The sequence below is a fragment of the Lissotriton vulgaris genome, chromosome 9 (assembly GCF_964263255.1).
Source record: "Lissotriton vulgaris chromosome 9, aLisVul1.2, whole genome shotgun sequence".
Lineage (NCBI taxonomy): Eukaryota > Metazoa > Chordata > Amphibia > Caudata > Salamandridae > Lissotriton > Lissotriton vulgaris.
Window position 1 is genome coordinate 641,379,964 of NC_141697.1, and position 21,955 is coordinate 641,401,918.

General features: G+C 45.0%; 1 protein-coding gene across 1 annotated transcript in view; it reads right to left on the bottom strand.

Moving 5' to 3' along the window:
- Positions 1-21,955, bottom strand: part of DRAP1 (DR1 associated protein 1) — a 206,665-nt gene that overhangs the window by 149,029 nt on the left and 35,681 nt on the right. The window contains exon 2 of the mRNA XM_086938304.1: positions 3,339-3,411. Within this exon, the coding sequence (XP_086794430.1) occupies positions 3,339-3,411 (73 nt within the window). The remainder of the gene's footprint in view (positions 1-3,338; positions 3,412-21,955) is intronic.

Here is a 21,955-nt window from a genome sequence, read left to right on the forward strand (position 1 = left end):
ACTGAGTAGTAAGCAGGCACATCGCTGAATGGAGACCAAGTGAGGCTTTGATCATGGAGACCAGGGGGCGGAGGGGCCCGAGCTTGCCAGTCCCGGAACTCAGCCACCTTTCCAAGGGGTGCCTTCCGCACCTTTTTCTGGAGCCCCCAGCTCCAACTTTCCCGGTTTGGGTTCAGTCATTGTTGAAGATCCGCACTAACTAAAAATACATAGAATAAAAAGAAATAAAGGTAAAAAAAAAAATTTTTAAAAAGAGTTGGGCGAGCCACGCAAAAGTAAACAGAGCCGCGTGGCCGCCATTGTTGGACATGCGGCACGCAGTGCTCCTTAAAAAAGCATTTAATATTAATATTGGAAAAAAACCTAGTTGGGCAGCCACACAGAAGAAAAGAAAGGCACATGGCTGCCATTTAAAAAAAAAAAAAAATGTGCGTACCACAGTGCTGCTTAAAAAAACAAGCATTTGCAATGCAACAGGTCTCGCATTAGCGAGAGCTTAAGCTACTGACATTGTAAATGACAATGCCTTTTATGTATCTGTTTTGATAATTAACACATAACTAATGCCAATAGCTCCAACTCTTGTTAATGTGAGACCTATTTAATTGCAAAGAAGCGGCACCCATTGTTCCAGGCTGCTTGGAAAGTGAAAGCGTACATGACGTGCTTAATTTTGCAGGAAAGCATGTTGTGCCTGTAGTAGGAAAAACGCATTAAAGAAAATAGTGCTTACAGACTAAATAAGACAAACCGCATAACAGAAGTAAAAGGGCCAGTCCTCATGCGAGGCTACAAATGAAGGCAAGGCGGTACTAAGGAGGGACTCACAAGCCTATTAACAAATCAGAAGACAGTATTTACGAAGGACAATGACACAAGCCAATGAAAAATATGGGCAGAGAGTGGGCGAAGCTTCAAGTACATACTTGAATACAGCATGGCTCGCAGAGCAGCGGATGCGCTGCCCAGGCTCAGCCAAAAAAAGACTGTTGCAGTGAAAACAACATAGAAAACAAATATTTTCTGTCTTAGAGAAAAATTATGCAATTTGGGACGACTCAAACTACTTTTGAGAAGTCTCCTGTTAATGGAAAGACGCCAGAGGAGGTGGAAAATACAAAAAACACCAAGGCGGGAGAGATACTCTGACCCTTTCTGTCTGTGCCCCTCTGCCCCCAAAGCGGAAAGGAATGCATTCCTACACAAGTAAGCTTTAAAAAATAAACAAAATGCAAGCATGGCTGCAGAAAAGAGCTGGCTTGAATGACTTCTTTTATAACGCAAAAGAAGTTATGGAAAGGGGATTTTCTGGAAGTGTGAAAGACGCACAGACGTCTTCCCACCACTCCCTGTGGTGACACCGACGGCCCTGCTCAGCCACAGCACTCGGTTAAGCTGAGGGGAGACCCCGGAGAGCAGGGTCGCCAGAAGAATATTACCACCTCCCCTGGCACAAGTATCAGCAGAAAACACATCATTACCTTTTGTTCCACACAAATCAACAGCACTGCTGCTGGTTGCAAACAGCAGCATCGCGCAAACATTTGCGCGCCATGGAACATCATATCAAGCACCTACGCACGTTAGTGCTTAGCACACATTCACTTGCGCAGTTCTCACTGCGAAGGCCTCGCTGTGAGCGGGATTCCATTACGGCAAACACCCCCCCCCCCCAAGCTTCCCCCCCCCCCCCCCCTACACCCAGTCTGTGTAACATCAGGAGCCTGGGTCAAATCAAAGCCACACGGTGTGTCAAGAGCAAGCCAACCCACGTGTATGCACCGACTGGTGCCACAGGAGAGATGTTGACTCACTGAGAGGCGAGAGAGAGACACGGCTCGAGCCTGCACTGACTGGTGCCGTGCACAAGCAAAATATCCAGTCCGGGTGGACGAGCCGAAAAGGAGACAGGGAGGGAACAAACAAGCCTCACTTGCAATGAAAAACGAGCGTTCAGCATGAATTGTGACGCACGCCAATCAAAAGCATGGGTGGAGCTTCCACCCCACTTCGAAAAGCAACCCGACGACAATAGATTGCGCAGAGGGAGCAGCGCATTCGCTGCAATGCTAGGCGAGAGCTAATCATACAGAGATACCCTGTACATAGCTGTGTAGAGGGGAGGGACATGTTTAAAAGAGAATGATCAGACACCTGACTAAGCCAGGAAAATACGTGATAACTCCTTTACAGGAGAGTTGTGCCTGCAACAGCAGCAAGGAAAAAGTTACCAAGAAAATGGTGCTCACCAACTGTACATACAACATAATGAGAAACAACACACACAACAGTAGCAGTCCTTATGGGAGTTTAAAACAGGAGAAAAGGAGGTACTCAGGAAGGACTACTAAGTCTACTGACCAATGAAAAGCCACCATTTACAAAGGACAGTAACATGAGCCAATTAAACAGATGGGCAGAAAGTGGGAGGAGGTTAATGGCCTTATCATGAACACAGATTGTCTTAGGCGAGACGTAAAAAAAGGTTACAAGTTGTCCAGAGCTGCAACTTTAGTGGCAAGTGCATTCTTAGAAGATAACATCGGCTTCTAAAGTCGGATTAAAATTTTAAACTTCAACAATTACCCACAAATTTATTGTTAGCGACTCAATGGAATATTTGACACTTACATTGCCTTATTTGAATCCTGAACTGCACGGCAAATCTGCGATGCAGCACTACTTCATATTGCCAGCAGAGCCATCCGTCAATATCTGAATTCACTACGGAAGAGGAACTACTGCAGCTATTCTGTTAGTGAAGCCCTCTCCAATGCGACCTGTTCTATTCCTGTTGTGTGTGTGGAAACATACACTGCTGCTCTGTATACTGTACTGGTTCTAATTGACTGAAACATGCAGCAACATTTCCCAGGGCACACATTTCTTTGTGCAAATAAAGCTTGCATTGATGTAGCAGTAGACTTCTGTATCTGCTTCAGTAATGTGGTTCGCATGATTCACTCCTGTGGTCTGTAGTGTATCTATTTCAATGTCACAGTGAAAACTTAAGTTGTGTCATCGTAATAGTGACATACTTAAAATTAAAGATCAACTTACCACTCCAGCAAATATCATCGGAGACATGCATGGCTTTCCTCTGAATGGAAATTGTTATTTGCAGTGAGCCGAAACTGTGGGACTTTCCTATACCCAAACGAAGGCAACTAACTTTCTCTCTTGCTTTTCACAAACCAACAACTCAAAAAAGGTTGCTACATCATATTGCACAAAAACTCAAACTCTGAAGACTACCCTCATTTATCAGAGCTTTTTAGGTGGCCTGTGAAATAGCATACTGTATGTTCTGAAATATGTTCTGAAATGCTTAAGGATACAGATTATAACAGGAACTGCTGCCGCCACCTTTCCGATCTCTTCATCAGTCTGCATAATCTTCTTGATTCTAGCCTGAAGAAAAATCAGTAATATACATTAGATTTTTAAACTGGGGGAGTTTAAAATGCAGGAGGCAAGTTGTGAGAAAGGGGAACTGGCATTTATTTATTTAGGACTAACAGGATATGGAGTGCTAACCACCTCTGCAACACGAACATTGAAAATCCTAAATGCTGGAAATATGTAATGAAAGTCAATAGTTTCAGCTTTCGTCAAGTGATGAGTCTTTATGAGCTTTATTAAAACACAGACTGACAAAACAGGCAATACTTATGGATTTCCCTCATACACAACAGAGTACAGGCAGTATCAGTTTAATCTAGGTGCACACACACAGGATAGTCACAGGGGTGCAGTAATGCCTTGAGCATCCTAGAGTTCTCCTTGTGGATGACTTCAGAGATAACAATATGAAAAGCCAGGGAAAGGTGAACATGTTGGTTCAAAGAATAAGTGAGGAGAAAAGAAGGCTATATTACAACTTATACTTCATCATCCAACACACTACTACTCTCAGGTGGTCATCATGCACGACGTGAAAACACTTCCCATACAAGATCAAAACAGACAACATCGTTCCAACTACATTCTTACACAGTATAGCATGAATCTCATGTAGGCAATCGCTACAACGCCCAACGTAGGTGTAGTAAGGGTTATATAAACGCTGCAATACAATGCAACTGTGCCATGTAAACATCAGTAAGCCCTTTTCGGAAACATTTTTTGCATTTCAGGAAGCATCTGTGGTTTTAGCATTTCTAGTTTTGGAGGCTTCATTTAGAATATTCTATGAAGTTATCGAGGCCCAAGCTAGATTACTGAAGCATCTTTTAGAGGGCACACTGGTGAGTTTTTACCAGTTCTGGAGGGAAAACCTCTTATGTATGCTGTCCAGTTCTGGAATATATATAAAGAAAGTGGTCCTAGACACAATTTTATGAAAGACAATACAAATGATGTGAGTATTACTTATTCTTAGTTAACAAAAAGTCAGACTTAATCTGCACAAACGAACAACCGGAGATGTATTCTTAGCTAATTCAGCTGGAAAAGCAATGGACCCAACACAACAGTATCAAGACAAATTATACTGTAGTTTATTTACATATTCATAAAAATTGTTTCAACAAGAGGAAAAAAGGAAAGTTGGTGCTCAAGTGATGAGAAGAGAAAGGTTGTACACTATTATACAGGGGGACAGGGAAGGGCTGGTGAAGGCTTTGAAAAATAAAATGGGGGATCCCCCATTTCATTTTATTTTATTTTTCAAAGCCTACACCAGCCCTTCCCTGTCCCCCTGTATAATAGTGTATATATACTGTGTATGGGTAGGCTTTATATGTGCAAATGTAAAAATATTTCCTTTGTTGCACTGAATTATTATAAGCCTTTGCTTACAACCTTTCTCTTCTCATCACTTGAGCACCAACTTTCCTTTTTTCCTCTTGTTGAAACAATTTTTATGAATATGTAAATAAACTACAGTATAATTTGTCTTGATACTGTTGTGTTGGGTCCATTGCTTTTCCAGCTGAATTAGCTAAGAATACATCTCCGGTTGTTAGTTTGTGCAGATTAAGTCTGACTTTTTGTTAACTAAGAATAAGTAATACTCATATCATTTGTATTGTCTTTCATAAAATTGTGTCTAGGACCACTTTCTTTATATATATACATTTACCCAGGTCCTATTGATTGATTGGGTTCACCCCATTGGTTTCAATGGTCCAGTTCTGGAAAGCACTTCTTGGGTTCTATCCAGGTCAGGAGTACTATATTGGGGTATTGGGGTCGGTTAGCTTCAGAGGTACTCTGCCCAGTTCTAAATGTCATCCAAGACAAATTGTGCTCAATTTTGGAAGGATGAATCTGCACGTTGTATCTGCTTCTGTGGGTCACCTATGGCACATTATGTCCAATTCTAAGTTGAATGGGTGGAATATCTGTTCTGGGGACTGGCACCATGGAGTACTGTGCCCAGTTCTGGGGTCCAATTCAGAAGCATGGTGTCCATAACAGACACAATGTGTCAGTTAGGTCTAGCTACATCTGCAGCACTGGATCCAACCAAGAAGCTCTTGCTATGGCTCATTATGTTTAATTCAGAAAGCAATCACAGTCTCGGTGCGTCCAGTTCTGGAGGTCACCCATGGTTCATGACATCAGATCTGAAGGCCACCTCTGACTCACTGTCCATTTTTGAGGTCACCTCTGGCTTAATGTGTCTGAGGCCGACCCCCGGGTCAACTGCAGCAGTAGCATGCACAAGCAATACTTTCTCCTACAAATATTGCCTTCTGCAGCCTAGTAAGCATTCTGCCAGAGTTCAAACTCTGCGGTTAGACTTCGAGCTGCAGAAAATGATTATTACTGAACTAAGCTTATGCAAGGGGGCATGCCATTCCTATTTAGCAGTGTGGAGTATAGTTGAACATGTTACATGAAAGAGGTGTGGTAACTGAGAATGTAAGAGGCATCACTTGGATAAGAGGTAGGGCTTCGGAGTCAATGAAAGGAGTGTTCGCTCTGGTATACAGCGGTACACTTGGGGCTTTCTAGGCGTGCCTTTAATGCACCAAGCCTTTTCCAGTGAAGGGAGAACTTCCAGTAAACGCCTTTTAAATTAGGCTGTGGTAAGCAGTTGCTGTAGACAGGAGGACTGTGCAAAGAAAATGTGCAAAGCAAGCAGGCCTCAAGGACATCAGCTGCAAACAGGAAGCTTCCTATCTTGTCAAACTTACAGTCGTATGGGATCAATGGCTGAAAAAGAGCTCCCAACACCTAGACAGATCATACTGGCAAAGAGAGGAGACAAGGGAGACATCTACGATGCAGAGCTAATAGCGGCAAGTAGTACACCTTATTGTACAGAGCACACAGTAAGGTGTCACATGGGTACAGAGGGCAGAAAGAAGCATGCAGCCTGTCAGACACTATAGTAACACGAGAGAGTGTACAATTTACTTAGTCATAATCACAGGTGGTGAGTGGGAGCAGCAAATGTGGAAGACTGCATACTGAAGTGGTTGTTTACTACAGAGACAAATTACAAAAAGAAAATCCCAAAAGCCAATCAGTGGCTCACTAAACTTGCCAAGATAACCTAGGGCACTATACAGACCCAGTAAAGATTCATGGCACAGACACCTATGTTGAAGAGTTCAGATACAACCAATAAAAGTCACAAACCAAAACCACTGCTGGTTCCATCGGGCTGTGCAACACTCACTCCTACCAAAACCTGGGGGGAGACAAGCTTTCCTTTTTCCAACCACCGCAGTTACACACACACTGAGGTGGATTATCTTTTCAAAAATCGTGGGAAATATTTTGTTATAACATACCGTACTTGCTTCACATCTATTTTTAATCACTGCAACCTGTAAGCGAGTTTAAAGGAAAGAGTAGACCAAGTAGAAGACACATGTGACTAGTAACAATATTTCCTCTGTGTGTTTTCAAAGTACATCCTTCTGTTCATAAAATCATTTTGGCATAGCTGCATTATTGCTGGCTCTCAGCAGTGCCTGTAAAGTCAGCCTTACATTTTGACACCTACTCCTGAACACTATAGGCCATAGGTTTGGATCCTAGCTGAAGCACAACTGACAGACAACTGTTAGGTAGGAACAGTCCAACAGGTGCTGGGACTTAAACAAGATGGCCGATTAGGGCAGAAGATGGACCCAAAGCCGTGGCACAGGTGGAGAGTGGAATGCTGCCTGCTCTTTGGAAGGGTACCGCCCTGAGCACTTCTTTGGAGTGCAGCAGGCATTCAGCGATGAGGCATCGGTTTTATTGGGCCTATAGCAATTCTGGAGCAAGAGAAGCCTCTGCGCTGAAAGGAAGGATAAGGTGGTAGAGTCAGACAGAGACTAAGCCTAGGAGGAGCAGCATTTTGCTGTTCTGCAACAAGTGAGAAATGGCACGCAATCAGCAACAAATTACAAATAAGAAAACTTTTGCTGAATACTCACAGGAAGGAGACCACTAAGGACAAAAGAGAAGAAAACCGGACGGTTAGTGACATGGTAACGGATCATAGGGATATGAAGGCATGCATCATTTGACGCGCTCATTAAGAAATTAGACAAAGTGTTTGGGCGTGGTTTGGACGCCGAGAGAGATGGCGGCTCCGTGATTTCCTCCCGCCGTGCTGTAGGTCTCAACACGATTTTGGGACACTTCTCACCGAGTCAGCACCGAAGCAAACATGAGAATCTGAATCCGGAATGTGAGGGGCTCATTTAGAGGGTCTGCACATAACTGAGGGCAGCCGCGGACTGAAGTTACGGCTGATTTTCGTCAGATCGCACCAGCGTCTATGGCGGGTGAGGCGGCGAAGAGAGACCACGCGGCTGCCTATATCGACGGACGGTGATGCAGGGGCCCTGATCAAGACCAAGGTGAACAAGGTCTGAACACCGGAAGAAGCGGTGGGGAAATATGGGCTACCGAAGCCGAACGCGAGTACCATTGCCGTTAACAAGAGGCTGTAAAATCATTAAAAGAGGAGCCAGCGTGCGTCAGTGCCACACACAACATGGCGGCCTGAGCCTGTTCTATGAGAGAGACTCACTACTAGCCAATGCCCATAGTGCGATACCATAGCGCCAAACTGACCCTACGAGCCGTATCAGTAGGGATACCTGGAAATAGTAATGCGCTAATGGCTTGAATAATCGAACAGGATCACTTGTGCGATTTCGACACATGCAGCAGCATTATAGGAATGGTATATTGGAACAGGGCTCCCGCGCATTAACACTGGCACATAATGGCGCAATACACCTCCCACTGAGGCGGCTGTGTCTTCGTTGGTGACAGAAAAGCTGCTACCCTGTCTTTGCCGATAACCGCAGCGCCTTCACTTGTGAACACGGAGTAAAATAGTCTGGCGATCTATCGCCATGTGGGCAACACGGCGCTGACAATCTACAACAAGGAGAAAGCACTAATATTTGGCGGTACACGGCCGCGACCACATGAACCATTTATTGTTCACCCCGAGGATCGGCTTTGAAATCATGAGCATTGTGCCATCACGCAGTATGTCGGTAACTCGAGGGACTGTCGCTGAATCTTTAAGCGAAAGTTGATGTTTCGGCATAGGGTTGTGATGGTTGCTTGAGGCTGAACAGGCGAGGGGCCGTCCTAGATGCACAAATGTTGTAGGTGTCTGTACCCATGAAAATTGTTTTTTGTTTTTTTAATTTTTGAAAACCTTTATTGTGCAGTGGTAAAAGTACAAATACGGGCCTACAACCATCAGGCCTGCCGACGAAACTGTTGAAGCACTAGCGCATGCATTACGGCGACACAATAGCACATGAGGATCATAGGCAAACATTGAGAGTTACACTGTAAAGCAACGTGGTATCGTGTCTCAGGAGCATTGAAGGTTAATTTTTAAAGGTTTTTTGTTGCAACAATTTAAGTCCGACTTTCCTGTTTTTAATGTAAAATCAAAACTAAGGTTAGAGAAGCAGGGTCCGTGCAAGTGTAAGCGTAACAATTGCGGTATTTCCACCATACAGTTCAACAACCCAAGAGTCAAGTTCCTGCAGGCGGTCTGGGGGCTCAAAATGTGAACAACAGGGGTAATAGGACTCACAGCCTAACAAACGTTCACCTCCACCCGCCCGCTCTCAGTCCCAACACAGACCCAAGATGGAGTAAAGAGAAAAATAAAGAAAGAAGAAAAAACAAGGCACCATAGAAACCGAAACTAGAAAACCAAAAACCCCTCCCCCAACCCCCCAACCTACACGCATGCAGAGGCTACGGCCTACCTACCACCCCCCCATCCCCCCCCCCCCCCAGCAGTGTGTCTGTCGCCCAATAAACCCGAAATTTAGCACAAGGAGAAAGAGACGTAAAGAAAAAAGAAGTGCAATAATACCTGAAATATAGAGAGTAAGAGAAGAAAATCCTAATCTAAACTCCCATAAGAAACATAAGCCCGGAGGAGGGCCAATACCACTTAAACCCGGACTCCCAGCCCGCGCCAAATCTCCGCCCCATCAGCTATAACCCACAAAAGAACATGTCAGTTGCAGCCTGAGGTGAGGAATGATAGCACTACTATAGCCTCTCAATGCATCCAAAGAGTGATACAGTCCAGGTCTTAACCAACAGAACAAGTAAAACATAGTGGAGACATCTCCATCAGCACTTACCCCCGGACTGCCTGTCCTCAGAAACCCCCACCCCATAAACATGAATCAGCAACGGTGCCCATCATTTACAACCGTATGTGGGGAAAAACATTACTCAGAGCGCATTAAAAGATTCCAAAATAGTAGTCCAGTCCGGGTCTCCGCCAGCCAAGCAAACAAAATCAGCGCAAAGAATACCGTCAATCCTGGCCTGAGCGTTGAAAACCTTCCAAACATGGCCACCGCTGAAAGCAAGCCGAAAGCAGAACAAAGGGACAAGATGGCCGTCCCCGATGAAGAAGAAGCATAAGAGGATAGAATGGATGCCCCCATTCACCAGTAAGTCTAGTGTCAAAAAGGACGAGCGTCTCAACGCTTTCAGGAGGAAGCACACTTAGTCGATGAAGAGAAGAGGCTCCGGAGGCAAAAGCAGCAGGGAGGACCAACAACCGGGAAGTCAGCAAGCGATGTAAAGGCAGCGACTGCAGAGGCAGAGTCTCAGATCTCGGAGTGGGGGGAGACAATGTAACCGCGACTCCATCGATGGGCAGATCCAAGTCATTGTATCCAGGGATCGCCCGCTTCACTGTATACGCTTGTTGAAACACAGTATCCATTTCAGGAGTAATTGTAGGCAGCAGGGAGCCAGATCGCCTCAGGTGCCCCAGTGCAAATGTCGCCTCGTCAATCTTGCGACCCAGCTTTCGAGCGTTCTGCTGCCATGTAGTCCTTAAGTCCGCGATAGCCCCCAGAATATCACCACAAGTCAGGACCCGCTGCAGTCCCGTACAACACGAGCCTTGAGTCGACAGGGCAGGCGGGACAGGGTGTACAGGGGACAGAGAAGCACTCTCCTCCCCGTCTTTGGAGACCGGCGCCATCTTCACCACCTCAATAAGATCGCAGTGGAGGGAGAGGGGCGACGTCGGTACCAAGATGCATCAGGTATGGGCGCAGGTAAAAGCACGGCTCACAGATCAGAGCGGCGCACAATGAGCGCCCTTTCGCCGCCGGACCATTAGGCTGCTCTCAGGCAGAGAAGGCACCGCAAGATGGAGTCGACTCAGCCCATCAGCAGCACAACAAAGAGAGGCGAAGGGGGAAGGGACCCTGTCCCGCCAGTACACACTGCCTCCAAGCAGGGAGTCTCACCGGGTCGGAAAGGGGCCACACCATCTCCCTCTGTAGGCAGCAGCGCTACCTCGAGCATCGACGCCTCCACAAGTCGTCCTACCGACACCGGCACCGCAGCGTTCAGCGGCGGTGATCGGAGCAGGGTCCAGGGGTAGCAACGGCGGCCGGCTTGCGCAGCGAGTTCTCCGTCCAAACAGCCAGCAGAGACCTCGGAAGAACGCGGTTGCAAGCAGCGCGTTTAATCCATCGTGTCACCGCAACATTTATTCAGGATTAATAGCAGGATGCCGGTGCGGGAGTGAAAGGCTCGCGGAGCCGGGAGCCTACACGTCCGTCCTGTCGGCCATCTTGGCTCCTCCCCCCATGAAAATTGTTGATCGTACTTTCAGCTGGCCTGAAAGTCATAACGTGAGCCTGCGAGTATAGTGATTTCTACACACGTGTAGGTTCTAAAATGGAGGCACATGCTCACTGCCTCAATCAGAAGCCTGCACTCACATACGGAAATCCCAACAGCCCATGAAGCACAAGTAAGATATTGAGTGCTCTAACAAAGTCCTATGTGTGTTTACTTGCTCATGTGCAACGATATAAGGATATGAGGGACAAGAAGGCACAAAGTAAAACCTGAAGGAGGCAACCAGGGTTACGTAAGAGGTCACTCAAATTAAACAGCGTTGTCTGCACTCTGTGAGAAATATACAAGCCCGTTTACGAAGACACCCTGCACAACCCATCTATCCTGTGTGAAGACAGCCTGCTTTCGTGAGTCTACCTTTGTGCTGGTGTTGGCGGCCTATCGATCTTATCTCTTCAAAGTGCAATACAGAAGCAGTAATGGCAGACAACAAAGAACTAGCGAAAAGTTTGAAAAGACTTAAATCTGATCAATCAAATCCGAACTCACCTAGCAAAGGGAGGAAGGACGGCCCTGACCCAATCGAGATGATATTAAGCAGACTGGATGAAGTAAGAGATTTGGCTAAATCAACTAAAGAAGAGGTAGTGGCAATCAGGCAAGATATACGGGACACCAATACGAGACTGGCTGAGGCAGAATCTAGGATCAGCAGGCTTGAGGACATGGAAGTCAAGACCTGTGGCGCGCTTAAGCGCCTCTCCGTAGCTGCGGATCAGACGACGCGGAAACTTGCTGAGTTGGAGGATAGGAACCGAAGGGGGAACCTACGCATTTTTGGAATTCCGGAAGGCTCTGAAGACCAGCAGGGTTCCTGTGTGTCTTTCCTAGAATCCTGGTTCACTCAAGCTACCAACATGACCTTCCATCATCCACTGGAATTTGATAGGGCGCACAGAGTGCCAGGCAGGATCAACAAGAATCAAAAAGGCCCTAGACCCATTGTCTGCAAGCCACTACGCTACCAACATGAGGAACAGATTCTCGATTTCGTCCGGAAAAACAACCATATCCTCTGGAAGAATGCTAAAATATACATCTCGCAGGACTACAGCAAAGAGACGGTGGATGTTAGGAAGGCATTTTTGGCACTCCGCCCACAACTGAAGACAAGGGGCTTCCAGTATGGATTTATGGGTCCAGCAAAATATTGTGTGATCATCCAGGGTTCTCCACACATCTTCTCAGACCCCATGAACCTCAAGCGCATGTTAGATGGCCCTGAGGACTTAGACATGGATACTAACAACCCCGATGGCTTGTCAGACTCGGCTTCGGCCTCAGGCTACAAATGAGTATTGCATAAGTGTTACTCTTTCTTATCGATGATGTCTGTATGACTCTGTCTGACTCTGCTTAGTTTTATCACTATTATGCCGCACTTACTGTTAAATACAATTACCATAGTGCTCTTAGGACATGGAGATGCATCTATTACTGCCCACTAGCCTTCTGGTGCGCTCATTGTTATTATGTACTCTCAGGTGGTCCCACATATCCTACCATCTGTTGTTGTCATACGCTAAGGACCATATGCTTTACTACAACTATCATCTTGAAACTATGAAGTTTGGTTATAAGTTGCTACCTTCACCAATGGCTTTTTACAGGGTGATACCGTTAGCTGTTTATGTTGTTGGGCCTATACCAGAATGTTGCATCAGGACAGAACTAAAAATTTCACACCTCTTTTGGTCAAGGGTTCCTTGCCTCGGTGCACAAGTGTATGGTTTCCAGAAAATCGTACGCATATACTGTGTTAATCAGCAATAGTCTATAGGATTGCTGTAATAGTTTCTTTGTTCCAAGTTAACATATTGGTGTATAAGCACGGGGAGGAAACGTTGCAATTTCTCTCTAGTCACCATGCCTACTATTCACAGTTGGGGTGGGGAGGGTGGGGGGATGAGGGGATTGTGGGGTGGGTTGTGTGGTTTGTGTAATATGCTTTTGTTTTTTCTTGCTTGCATGGTCCTCACTGTACAGTTCCATGATATTCGGAAGAGCTATGGGCTCTGTTGCCATATGGGTTGGCTTTATAGGGCACAAGATGATGTCATTCATACATGCTACTGCTGGATTTTTATGGGTTGCATAGTTGATGCTATGATTGTGATGGCTTCTAATGACACATAATACAATTAATACTCCATTGGGGGTAGCTAAACTAAAGATACTATCTCTAAATGTTAAAGGTTTGAACCAACCTATCAAGAGGCAAAAGATTTTAGCTTATGTACGGAGAATGAGAGGTGACATCGTCTTGTTACAGGAGACTAAACTTGAGGCCAAACAGTTTTACCACCTGAGGAACAAGTTCTATACTGAAGTGGTTGGTGCGGATGCCTTGGGTAAAAAGAATGGCGTTTTGATGCTAATAGCGAAGAAATCTAAGGTTGAGGTTCTATCATCCAGCACTGGTGGCGATGGGAGGTGGGTCACGGCCAAATCAAGTAGGGACAATACGGAATTCTACGTCACAAACATTTATGCCCCTAACACTAGCAATCTCAAATTTTGGGAAGACCTGAATAAACAAATCGAAAAAATTCCTGACTCTGCTGTTCATATATTGGCTGGGGACTTCAACCTTCCTATGGATGCAACATTAGATAGACACTCCCGCTGTCCCTTCAAACCACATAAATCGTTCCTCAACCTGTGCCAACGCTTTCACCTAGTGGATGCGTGGAGGCTACAAAACCCCACGGGTAGGGACTTTACTTTTTATTCCTCACCTCATGACTCGTACTCCCGTATCGATTACATTCTTATATCACAGAACGGGGTTCCTAGAATAGAATCCACATCCATAGAACCACGAGTCATGTCCGACCACTCTTGCATCTCCCTGTCCATTACTAATGTTAAACCCTCCTCTCGCCAAACGTCGTGGCGTCTGAATGATGAAATCCTAAGCAAGGAGCAACACCGGACCACTATACAATCTGCTATCACTTCCTACCTGCAGGTTAACAAAGAAGGGGACACTTCGGACCTCATAAGGTGGGAGGCCCTGAAAAGCACCATAAGGGGTGTATGTATCAAAATTAGATCAGCAATGAACAAAGACTACAACGCAAAATTAGAAACTCTGGAGAGTGAAATTGTAACCCTAGAGCAGTGGTTCCCAAACTTTTTTGACCTGCGGCTCCCTTGACTTATTGGCTATTGGCCGCGGCTCCCCATTATGTCACTTTTTTTCGGGTGAGGGATGTGAGCCCGGACTCAGAAGTACTTTCATTTTTTCCATGAAAGTACTTGGGAAGAAGTCGATGAACATATTTTAATTATATTTGTAACAATAAAAATGAAAGCAGTCGTTTATAATAAACTTTAAGTGTTAAGTGACTGTAAGTGCATAGAAACATTCCTGCGTCTTCAGGTGTCTGTGTTAATCTCACTGGGCCTGTGCCGTGATCTTCTTGACTCTAGTGCTTCTCTTCACCTCCTTTTCCCTCCATCTGTTTTGGGGCATCTCTCCGTTTGTACGTATGTGTTGGTATTTTTGGAGCAAAGACCTAGCTGGAGCACAACAGAGCTCTGAAGTGTGGACATACCCTCGTGCCTAACATGTTTTGATTCAGCTCAATGTCCTTGAACATACTTAGGGGCCCATCACTCTTGTAAAGCCGCCTAGATGCTCCGTTTTATCCCTAAAGATGCTTAGATGCACCACCATGGCCCATAAGAAAATGGTCAAAGGTACTCACTGTCTTTAATTTGAAATGGCTTGAATGCACGGCTACTCTGTCCCAGAAGGTGCTTTGATGCACATCCTAGTCTGAGTCCCTGAAGGTGCTCAAATGCACCCTTATCCTTGTAGTCAGAGGTACCCTTCCTCTCTGTGTCACTACCAGCTGTGACAACCCCCCCGCCCCCCTGTGCACTACTTCTACATTTGAGATATCCCCTTCCTGTATGCTCCTTTCATATGCGAGACCATCTCTCCAATGGCTACTGGAAATGTGAGGAAAACAACATATATCACACATCAGGGCATAAATATGATGCAGTTGGGTAATGCATAACACAGAGGAATTACCCAAAGCATAACCATATCTATATTACTATAAGTCCCCTGTATCTCAGAAATCACGAAACCATGCCATAAACGTACAAGTAGCAGCAACCTGCACTCCAAATATATGGTGCTATGCACAACACAAAGGTGACAGGGACATCTGCACTCCTACCACAGTGAATGTGGCTCGCACAGGAAAATCTGCGAGGCGGGTCCTGTGGGCACTAGTTGGAGCTCCTCATGGTAAAGCACTTCAATAGTGAATGCGGGCCCATCCGTGCTTGCCGGTCACCACTGATAACTGCCGATAGTCACTGATGTTTTTCTCTCTGGCCACTCCTCACAGGGGAACAATGCTGCACTCCCTGCGAGTTCAGCCGACGTTTGGAAGTTTAACTCTCCACATGTTTTCTTTCAACAGTGAGCAGCGCTCACCAAACGCTATACATGAGGAAAATCAGTAGTGCTTACCCCGGTGGTTCCCAAACTGTGCCAGTGAGACTCTCTCTCCCTGCGTGCTCCTGCCATTTATGTATTTATTTAATGCGATTTTCTTTAGCGCGAACATTACCCGAAGGTGTCAGAGCGCTTTACAAAAGAACCAGTTGGGATACATAAAGACTTAGGATTACATGTGTTACATAAAAGATACAAACAGGAAACAAAATTGCAAATGTACAAGTTGTAAAGTCACACAGGGAAGAGATAAATATATATATATATTTTGTAGTGCATATAACTTGCATCCTTGATAAAAATTCAAATGTGTAAATACACACTGTCGTCCACACATGACATTTTACTTTCCCTGCCATAGGTGCACTTATTCTATATAAGACAATATGGTAACACCACTAGACCTCAGGGAGAAAAGTGTCCAAATCATGTGACTGGTGTGTCATGGTACTGAATTAATTTAGCTATCAATGCGAGACTCATTCTTTCAGAACTACAATTAATTTAAAGCCTGGCTTCTGTCTCGTCAGGTCCTACTGATTCTGACTATACTGGACTGCTTTTTCGGCAATTCCCTTTAGATTAATTCCCCTCCCAGTTGGTCCATTTTTTTGTTCCTTTGCACAATTAGACACTCAGCAATTGTCTGCCCCGACCTAAACTGCAATAGTCTGTTTGGGGAAATCCTTTAACCTTCCATCCTAATTAGACTACTTTCCTACATTACATCAGTGAAAGAATGTAAGCTCTGCTGCTTCCTTAACCTTGTTTCACATCCCGAAGGTGACCTATGAATAAACTTTGGACGAGCCGTATTTTACATTTTCCTATACATGATTCTGGGGCCACGTTTACTTCGAGCCCCTTATGTTAACCTCTCTGACAACGAGCACTTTCTGACTTAAATTTTTTTTCTGAAATATTGCTAAATATATGTATTTGGTATGTAGCGGTTGTTTTTTTGGGACTATTTTGTGGCTGACTTTATGGGTAACACCATGAATGAAACATTGGCCTTAAAGCCTGTCACCTCAGTGCGAATACTGTTGCTTCTTTTATAGGCTGCCACCACTTGTGATAAAAGCACACTTCAGTGTGAAGCTGCCAACGGTGAGAACGCCTCCCTGTGTGCTTCTGCTGTTCGGCCTCTCTGGTGCTCAAGTTCTTGTCAATGGGCAGCTAGGTTATATTATCAGAGGGCTGGGGAGGGTGAGTGGTGCAGTGTAAGCATGCTGGGAGGCAGCCACCGTAGAGCTGCAGTAATTGTGTGTGAATGGGACACTGTGCTGTGCTTTTCACACTCATTCATGTCTCATTAGTGCCTGCTGGGAGGCGGCGCACCATTCAACTTGGGCGACACATTCACGACATTGGTAATGTCTTTATACTGCTGTCCCTCAGCAAGAGTTAGGGCTGGTGGCTCCTTCTCCTCCGCCTTCTGTTTAAAGCAGGGTACAGACAGGAATGCCCTTTGTCTCCCTCACTGTTCTTATTGGCAATCGAACCATTCCTATATCACATACGGCACGACTCGAACATCGTAGGCATTCCATTTGGGGACTGCACCGTAAAACTGACAGCTTATCCGGACGATGTGCTTCTTATGTCGGAAAGAGCAGAAGAGGCCATACCCGCACTCATGGCAGATATTGAGGAGTTTTCCCGGGTTTCAGGCTACAAACTAAACAAAGATAAAACGGAAGTCAAACTTCTGAACAATATAGGTGATAAGGGCATCATTGGAGACTCCGGTCTAACATGGCAACCAAAGTGTTTTAAGTATCTGGGGTTGGACTTCAATAAAGACCTGATCTCCACCCTGAAAATAAATGAGGAACTAACCCTAAAAAAGATCTCCACACTGTTGGAAGGGTGGTCTCCCAAATTCCTCTCCTGGTGGGGCAGAGCGTAGACGCTCAAAATGATGTCCACTCCGCTAGTAAACTATCTGGCTAGCATGCTTCCCATGACGTTCTCGGACGAATTTGTTACTAAGGTAGATAAGATGTTTGGTGGTTTCCTGTGGCGGGGTAAGAAAGCCAGGATATCATTGAAAAAGCTGCAACTAGCAAAAGATAAAGGCGGCCTGGGTCTTCCTTCGTTCAGGAACTATCAGACAGCTTTCCTATGTAAACAGGGAGCTCAGTGGTTGATAAAATCTCCGTCCTACACTCCAGTGTGGATTAACATTGAGGAATCACTTATTGGTCATGTCCCTCTTGAATCCTTGCTCACCATGGACCTGTCACACCTACCTCATTCTAAATATATAATGTTAAATACCAGGCGAGCCTTGCTGAGGCTCGATCAGACACACAAAACAAACATGACATTTAAAAAATCTTTCTTCATGTCCTTATGGAGAAACCCCTATCTTAAGCACAATGGTAAAAGTCTCTATTGGGACACATGGTCCAAGAAAGGCATTAACATGGCAATGGACCTCTATGACAGTAAAGCGCCGCTCCCATTCTCGATTTTACAAAGGAAATATGACCTCACCCCAATGGATTTCTACGAATTTCTAAAAATCAAGGCGACATTGTCAGCTCGTAATTTCTCCCCTCACACACCGTGGTTAATAGCTCATCTCCCACAACTTATGTTTGCGGGGCACTTCGTCTCTAAGGTATATAAGCTGTTACTGCCCTTACCTAAGAAAGCCCACAGACAGGTAGAATTGAAATGGGAAGCTGAACCCAATTTTACCGGAATAGGGTTTGACTGAGAAGCGATACATAATACTGCTCTAGCCCACAAAGTGTCACCTATCCTATTTCAGACAAAATATATGCTTATAAACAGGGCATTCTGGACCCCGGAAAAGCTTTTTAAATGTAACCTAAGGGATACACCTACATGTTGGAACTGTCAAGTCAGGCTCTGGTGACCTCGCACATATGCTATTCAATTGCCCTTCTCTAAAAATATATTGGGGAAAAATATTTGATTGCATTAACCATGTTTTGAAAATAAGACCTGCAAAGGAATTTGTTTGTCATTCTGGGAGCGCTTGAGCCACAGTTACCAACTGAACAGGATTGTCAGCTTCTAGACTTAATGCCAACGCTTGCATGTAAAGTCATTCTATGCAAATGGAAGAATGCAGCAGAGGTTAACTTCAAAATCTGGCAGGAATGGCTTTCATTTCTGAGAGGTGCTAATAACCCGGCACTGCAAGCATCTACATGGAGACCTTCCAATAAGAAACTATGGAGATCACTGGATATATCTTCCTTTCACTATGAACCACCTTGAGATAATATGGGTTAACATGTACTCAGAACAGCTTTTGGTTAAAGTGTGATCGAGGGTCAGGCCTTTTTGATGATTTTGAAACAACATTTAAGTGCACCTGTAGTGATATCCCTAATGATTCCAGCCTCTGTTCCCATGCATTGTGTATGTGTCCATATGTCGATTATGCAAGCAACATGTGATTTTATTTGGATTTGTGTAATTGTTCCCTAATAACCTCATCGACTCATTTCTGTAACGGAAGACTTACTGTATTGTTCTTTACTTCAATAAAAATGATTGTCTAATTTCTTTTTTTTTAATTTCCAAAGTGGATAAATCTCCAGCCGCTGTGAAGTCCAGGTTGTAGAAGATGGAAAATAAACTGCTGGGCTGTGAAAGTGAAGAGACAAAAGAAGTGCATCTGGAGAAAAAGGCAGGCAGAACAGACCTGAAGTCGGGTAGAGTTGCAGAGCAAAGTACTGCATGTGAGTTTAGACCCACTGGTTCACTCATAAAATTCTGCTTCTATAATCTTACCCATAGCCTAGTAAAAACATCCCCAGTGCATGTTATGCATGCATGCTTTTGTGGCCTTTGTAGTACAAGCATTGTGTGTCTGAAATAACCAGACTAATACAGAGGACTACAGATTCCATTTGAAAGCTCCTTCCTTGTTTGTGCAAATAAGCTAGAGAAGAGGTTGCTTTCTCAGAAAGCAGTAGCATATTACTGATTTTCTGAAAAGAGACCTAGAGACAGAAGTGGAGACAAGACTCCTTTAGAAATCTGGTTAGGTCATTTTGATGAGAAGGGCTGCCGATTGGCTGTTGAGCTGGCGTACTGCCATTTTGTAGATTGAGGAGAGCAGAAGGACCGCTATCTTAGTTGTTAATGGTGAGAAGGGTCCTTTAGATGAGGCCAGGTTGGGGGTGGAAGAGAAGAGTGGTACTGCAGTCTATTAAGCAGTCTATTGTAGAGAGGTGTGGCTCACTGGTTAGAGGCGGCAGACCCGGAGGCTGAGAACGGCCCGGGACCAGGGTTCGATTCCCGACGCGGCAGGGTCGAGGACCAGGGTCAGCGGACTGATAATTCTCGCCTCAGTGCCTACTTTGGGCAGTGATCACACTCGGTAACTCTGGGCATTAAGCTTGCCTCATCTCTACAACGGCCCCCCACAGACGCCGGGGATGCCTGGCTTCACCTTGGAGATACCCAGCACGGGACCATCTCACAGGGAAAGCCAGGACGGGTTCCCCAGCGGTCATTCGCGCCAGGATACTCCGGTAGTAATTGAGCGCGCTACAAAACACCTTACATTTACATTTACATTTACATTAAGCATGAGAAAGATCCTTTAGCTTAAGCCTGCCTTTTGTCTCTTTCCCTGGCCACTGCCAGAATGGCCGTTTATGAGCTAGTTGAAAAAAGGTCACAACTCTGAGTCTGGGTACTCAAGGCTTGGGACCACCCTGCTGTGAAATGAAATGAAATGAAATAAAACTTATAACGCGCGACTTTGGCCAGAGACATCAAGGCGCCTATAAAAGAATCATAAAAGGCAAAACCAGAAAACTAAGGGTACGCTTTGGCAAAAAGCCATGTCTTCAGGGCCTTTCTAAAATTTTGCATCAATGGCAGAGTCCTAATTTCACAGGGCACAGTATTCCACCATCTAGGAGCAAGGTTGGAAAAGGCTCTGCCTCCCCACTTGGCTCTTCGAACTCGGGGGACTGATAGAAGAAACTTCTTTGAAGAGCGGAGGTTTCTGGGAGGAGCATAAGGAATCAAGAGATCTTTTATTCCTCCTATCTCTTTTCTGTTCAAGGCCCCATAAACCAAACAGAGAACCTTAAAAGAGATCCTGGCTTCAATTGGAAGCCAGTGCAAGGATTTCCTGGCGACAGTAGCTGATGACCTCCTAGGCAAGTCCAGTACAAACTTAGCCGCGGCGTTCTGCACAGTTTGTAGTCGTTGTAGCAAGCATTTATTTACTCCAGCATATAGGGCATTGCAATAATCAAGCCAAGAGGCTATTAATGCAACCACAATTTGCTTCCGGGCTTGAAGGGACAGATAATGCTTAATCTTCCGCAGGATCTTGATAATGCCCCAGCAAGTGGAGATTGAGGAGCATTATTTTACACACAGACGGTGTCTGGAGACCAGCCTGGAAGAACATGAAAAGAAAAACAACCCCAAACCGGTCCTGAAAGTCCATAGAATCTACGTCTCCTGTTTGCTTTGAGTGTATAAAAGTGGGAGCCATTGACCACCTTGCAATTCCAGTCCCTGGGGTGCCCTGCTGAGTACTCGGGATACTGCTGTGTAACCAGAACTGGAATCTGCCAGACAGCCAGCTTCCCAGAATTGAGGGGACATCATCAGGAAGCTGCCCTTGCTGGAAGAAACTGAATCACTGACCTGAACAGGGATGTGGAATTCCTTTAGCTCGATGCCTGGGACATATTATTTGGGGTCAAGGGCAACAAGTTTTCATGTGTATTTTGTCTTTGGGACAATAGGCCCAACCCACTACAGCACAAACCCTTTGGCTGCCAGTTTACAGTATAACATTATGGATAAGGGTAAGGCATGGCTGCAGTTAAGATAATAATTGAGTCCATGTGTTAATGCTGTTCAAACCTGTATTTATGGTTCATTAATGCAAAGCCTTTATTATTAGTGTGAGTGCTCTAAGTAGATGTTGTCAGCTCAGACTGCACTACTGACAGTGGTTCCAGCAGAAAAATGTATACACCAGTTTTCAATATTTTGCTATATGAGGCTATGTATAATGCTTTCAGAATGATCTCGGATTAGATGCAAATATTTGCAGAAGCTTGAAAGCAAGATTGATGATTCTTTGGTTTTAAAATAAAATGTTCACAAAATGCAAAAACTTTTCACTAAAGTACCGTAAAATTGTAGGTACCATTTCTTTGCAGCATCATTTAGCAAAATGTCTTGATGTGTGCTAGTATTTTCCAAAAATATTCATAATGGAAAATCAGTGTAACCAGTTTTAGCAAGATTTTTTTGGGGGGAGGGGGAATAAACCAGCATTGGCAAAGCCAGTAGGTCTGAAATTGTTGGTCAGGCTTTTCGTTTTGTCAAAGCGTGACT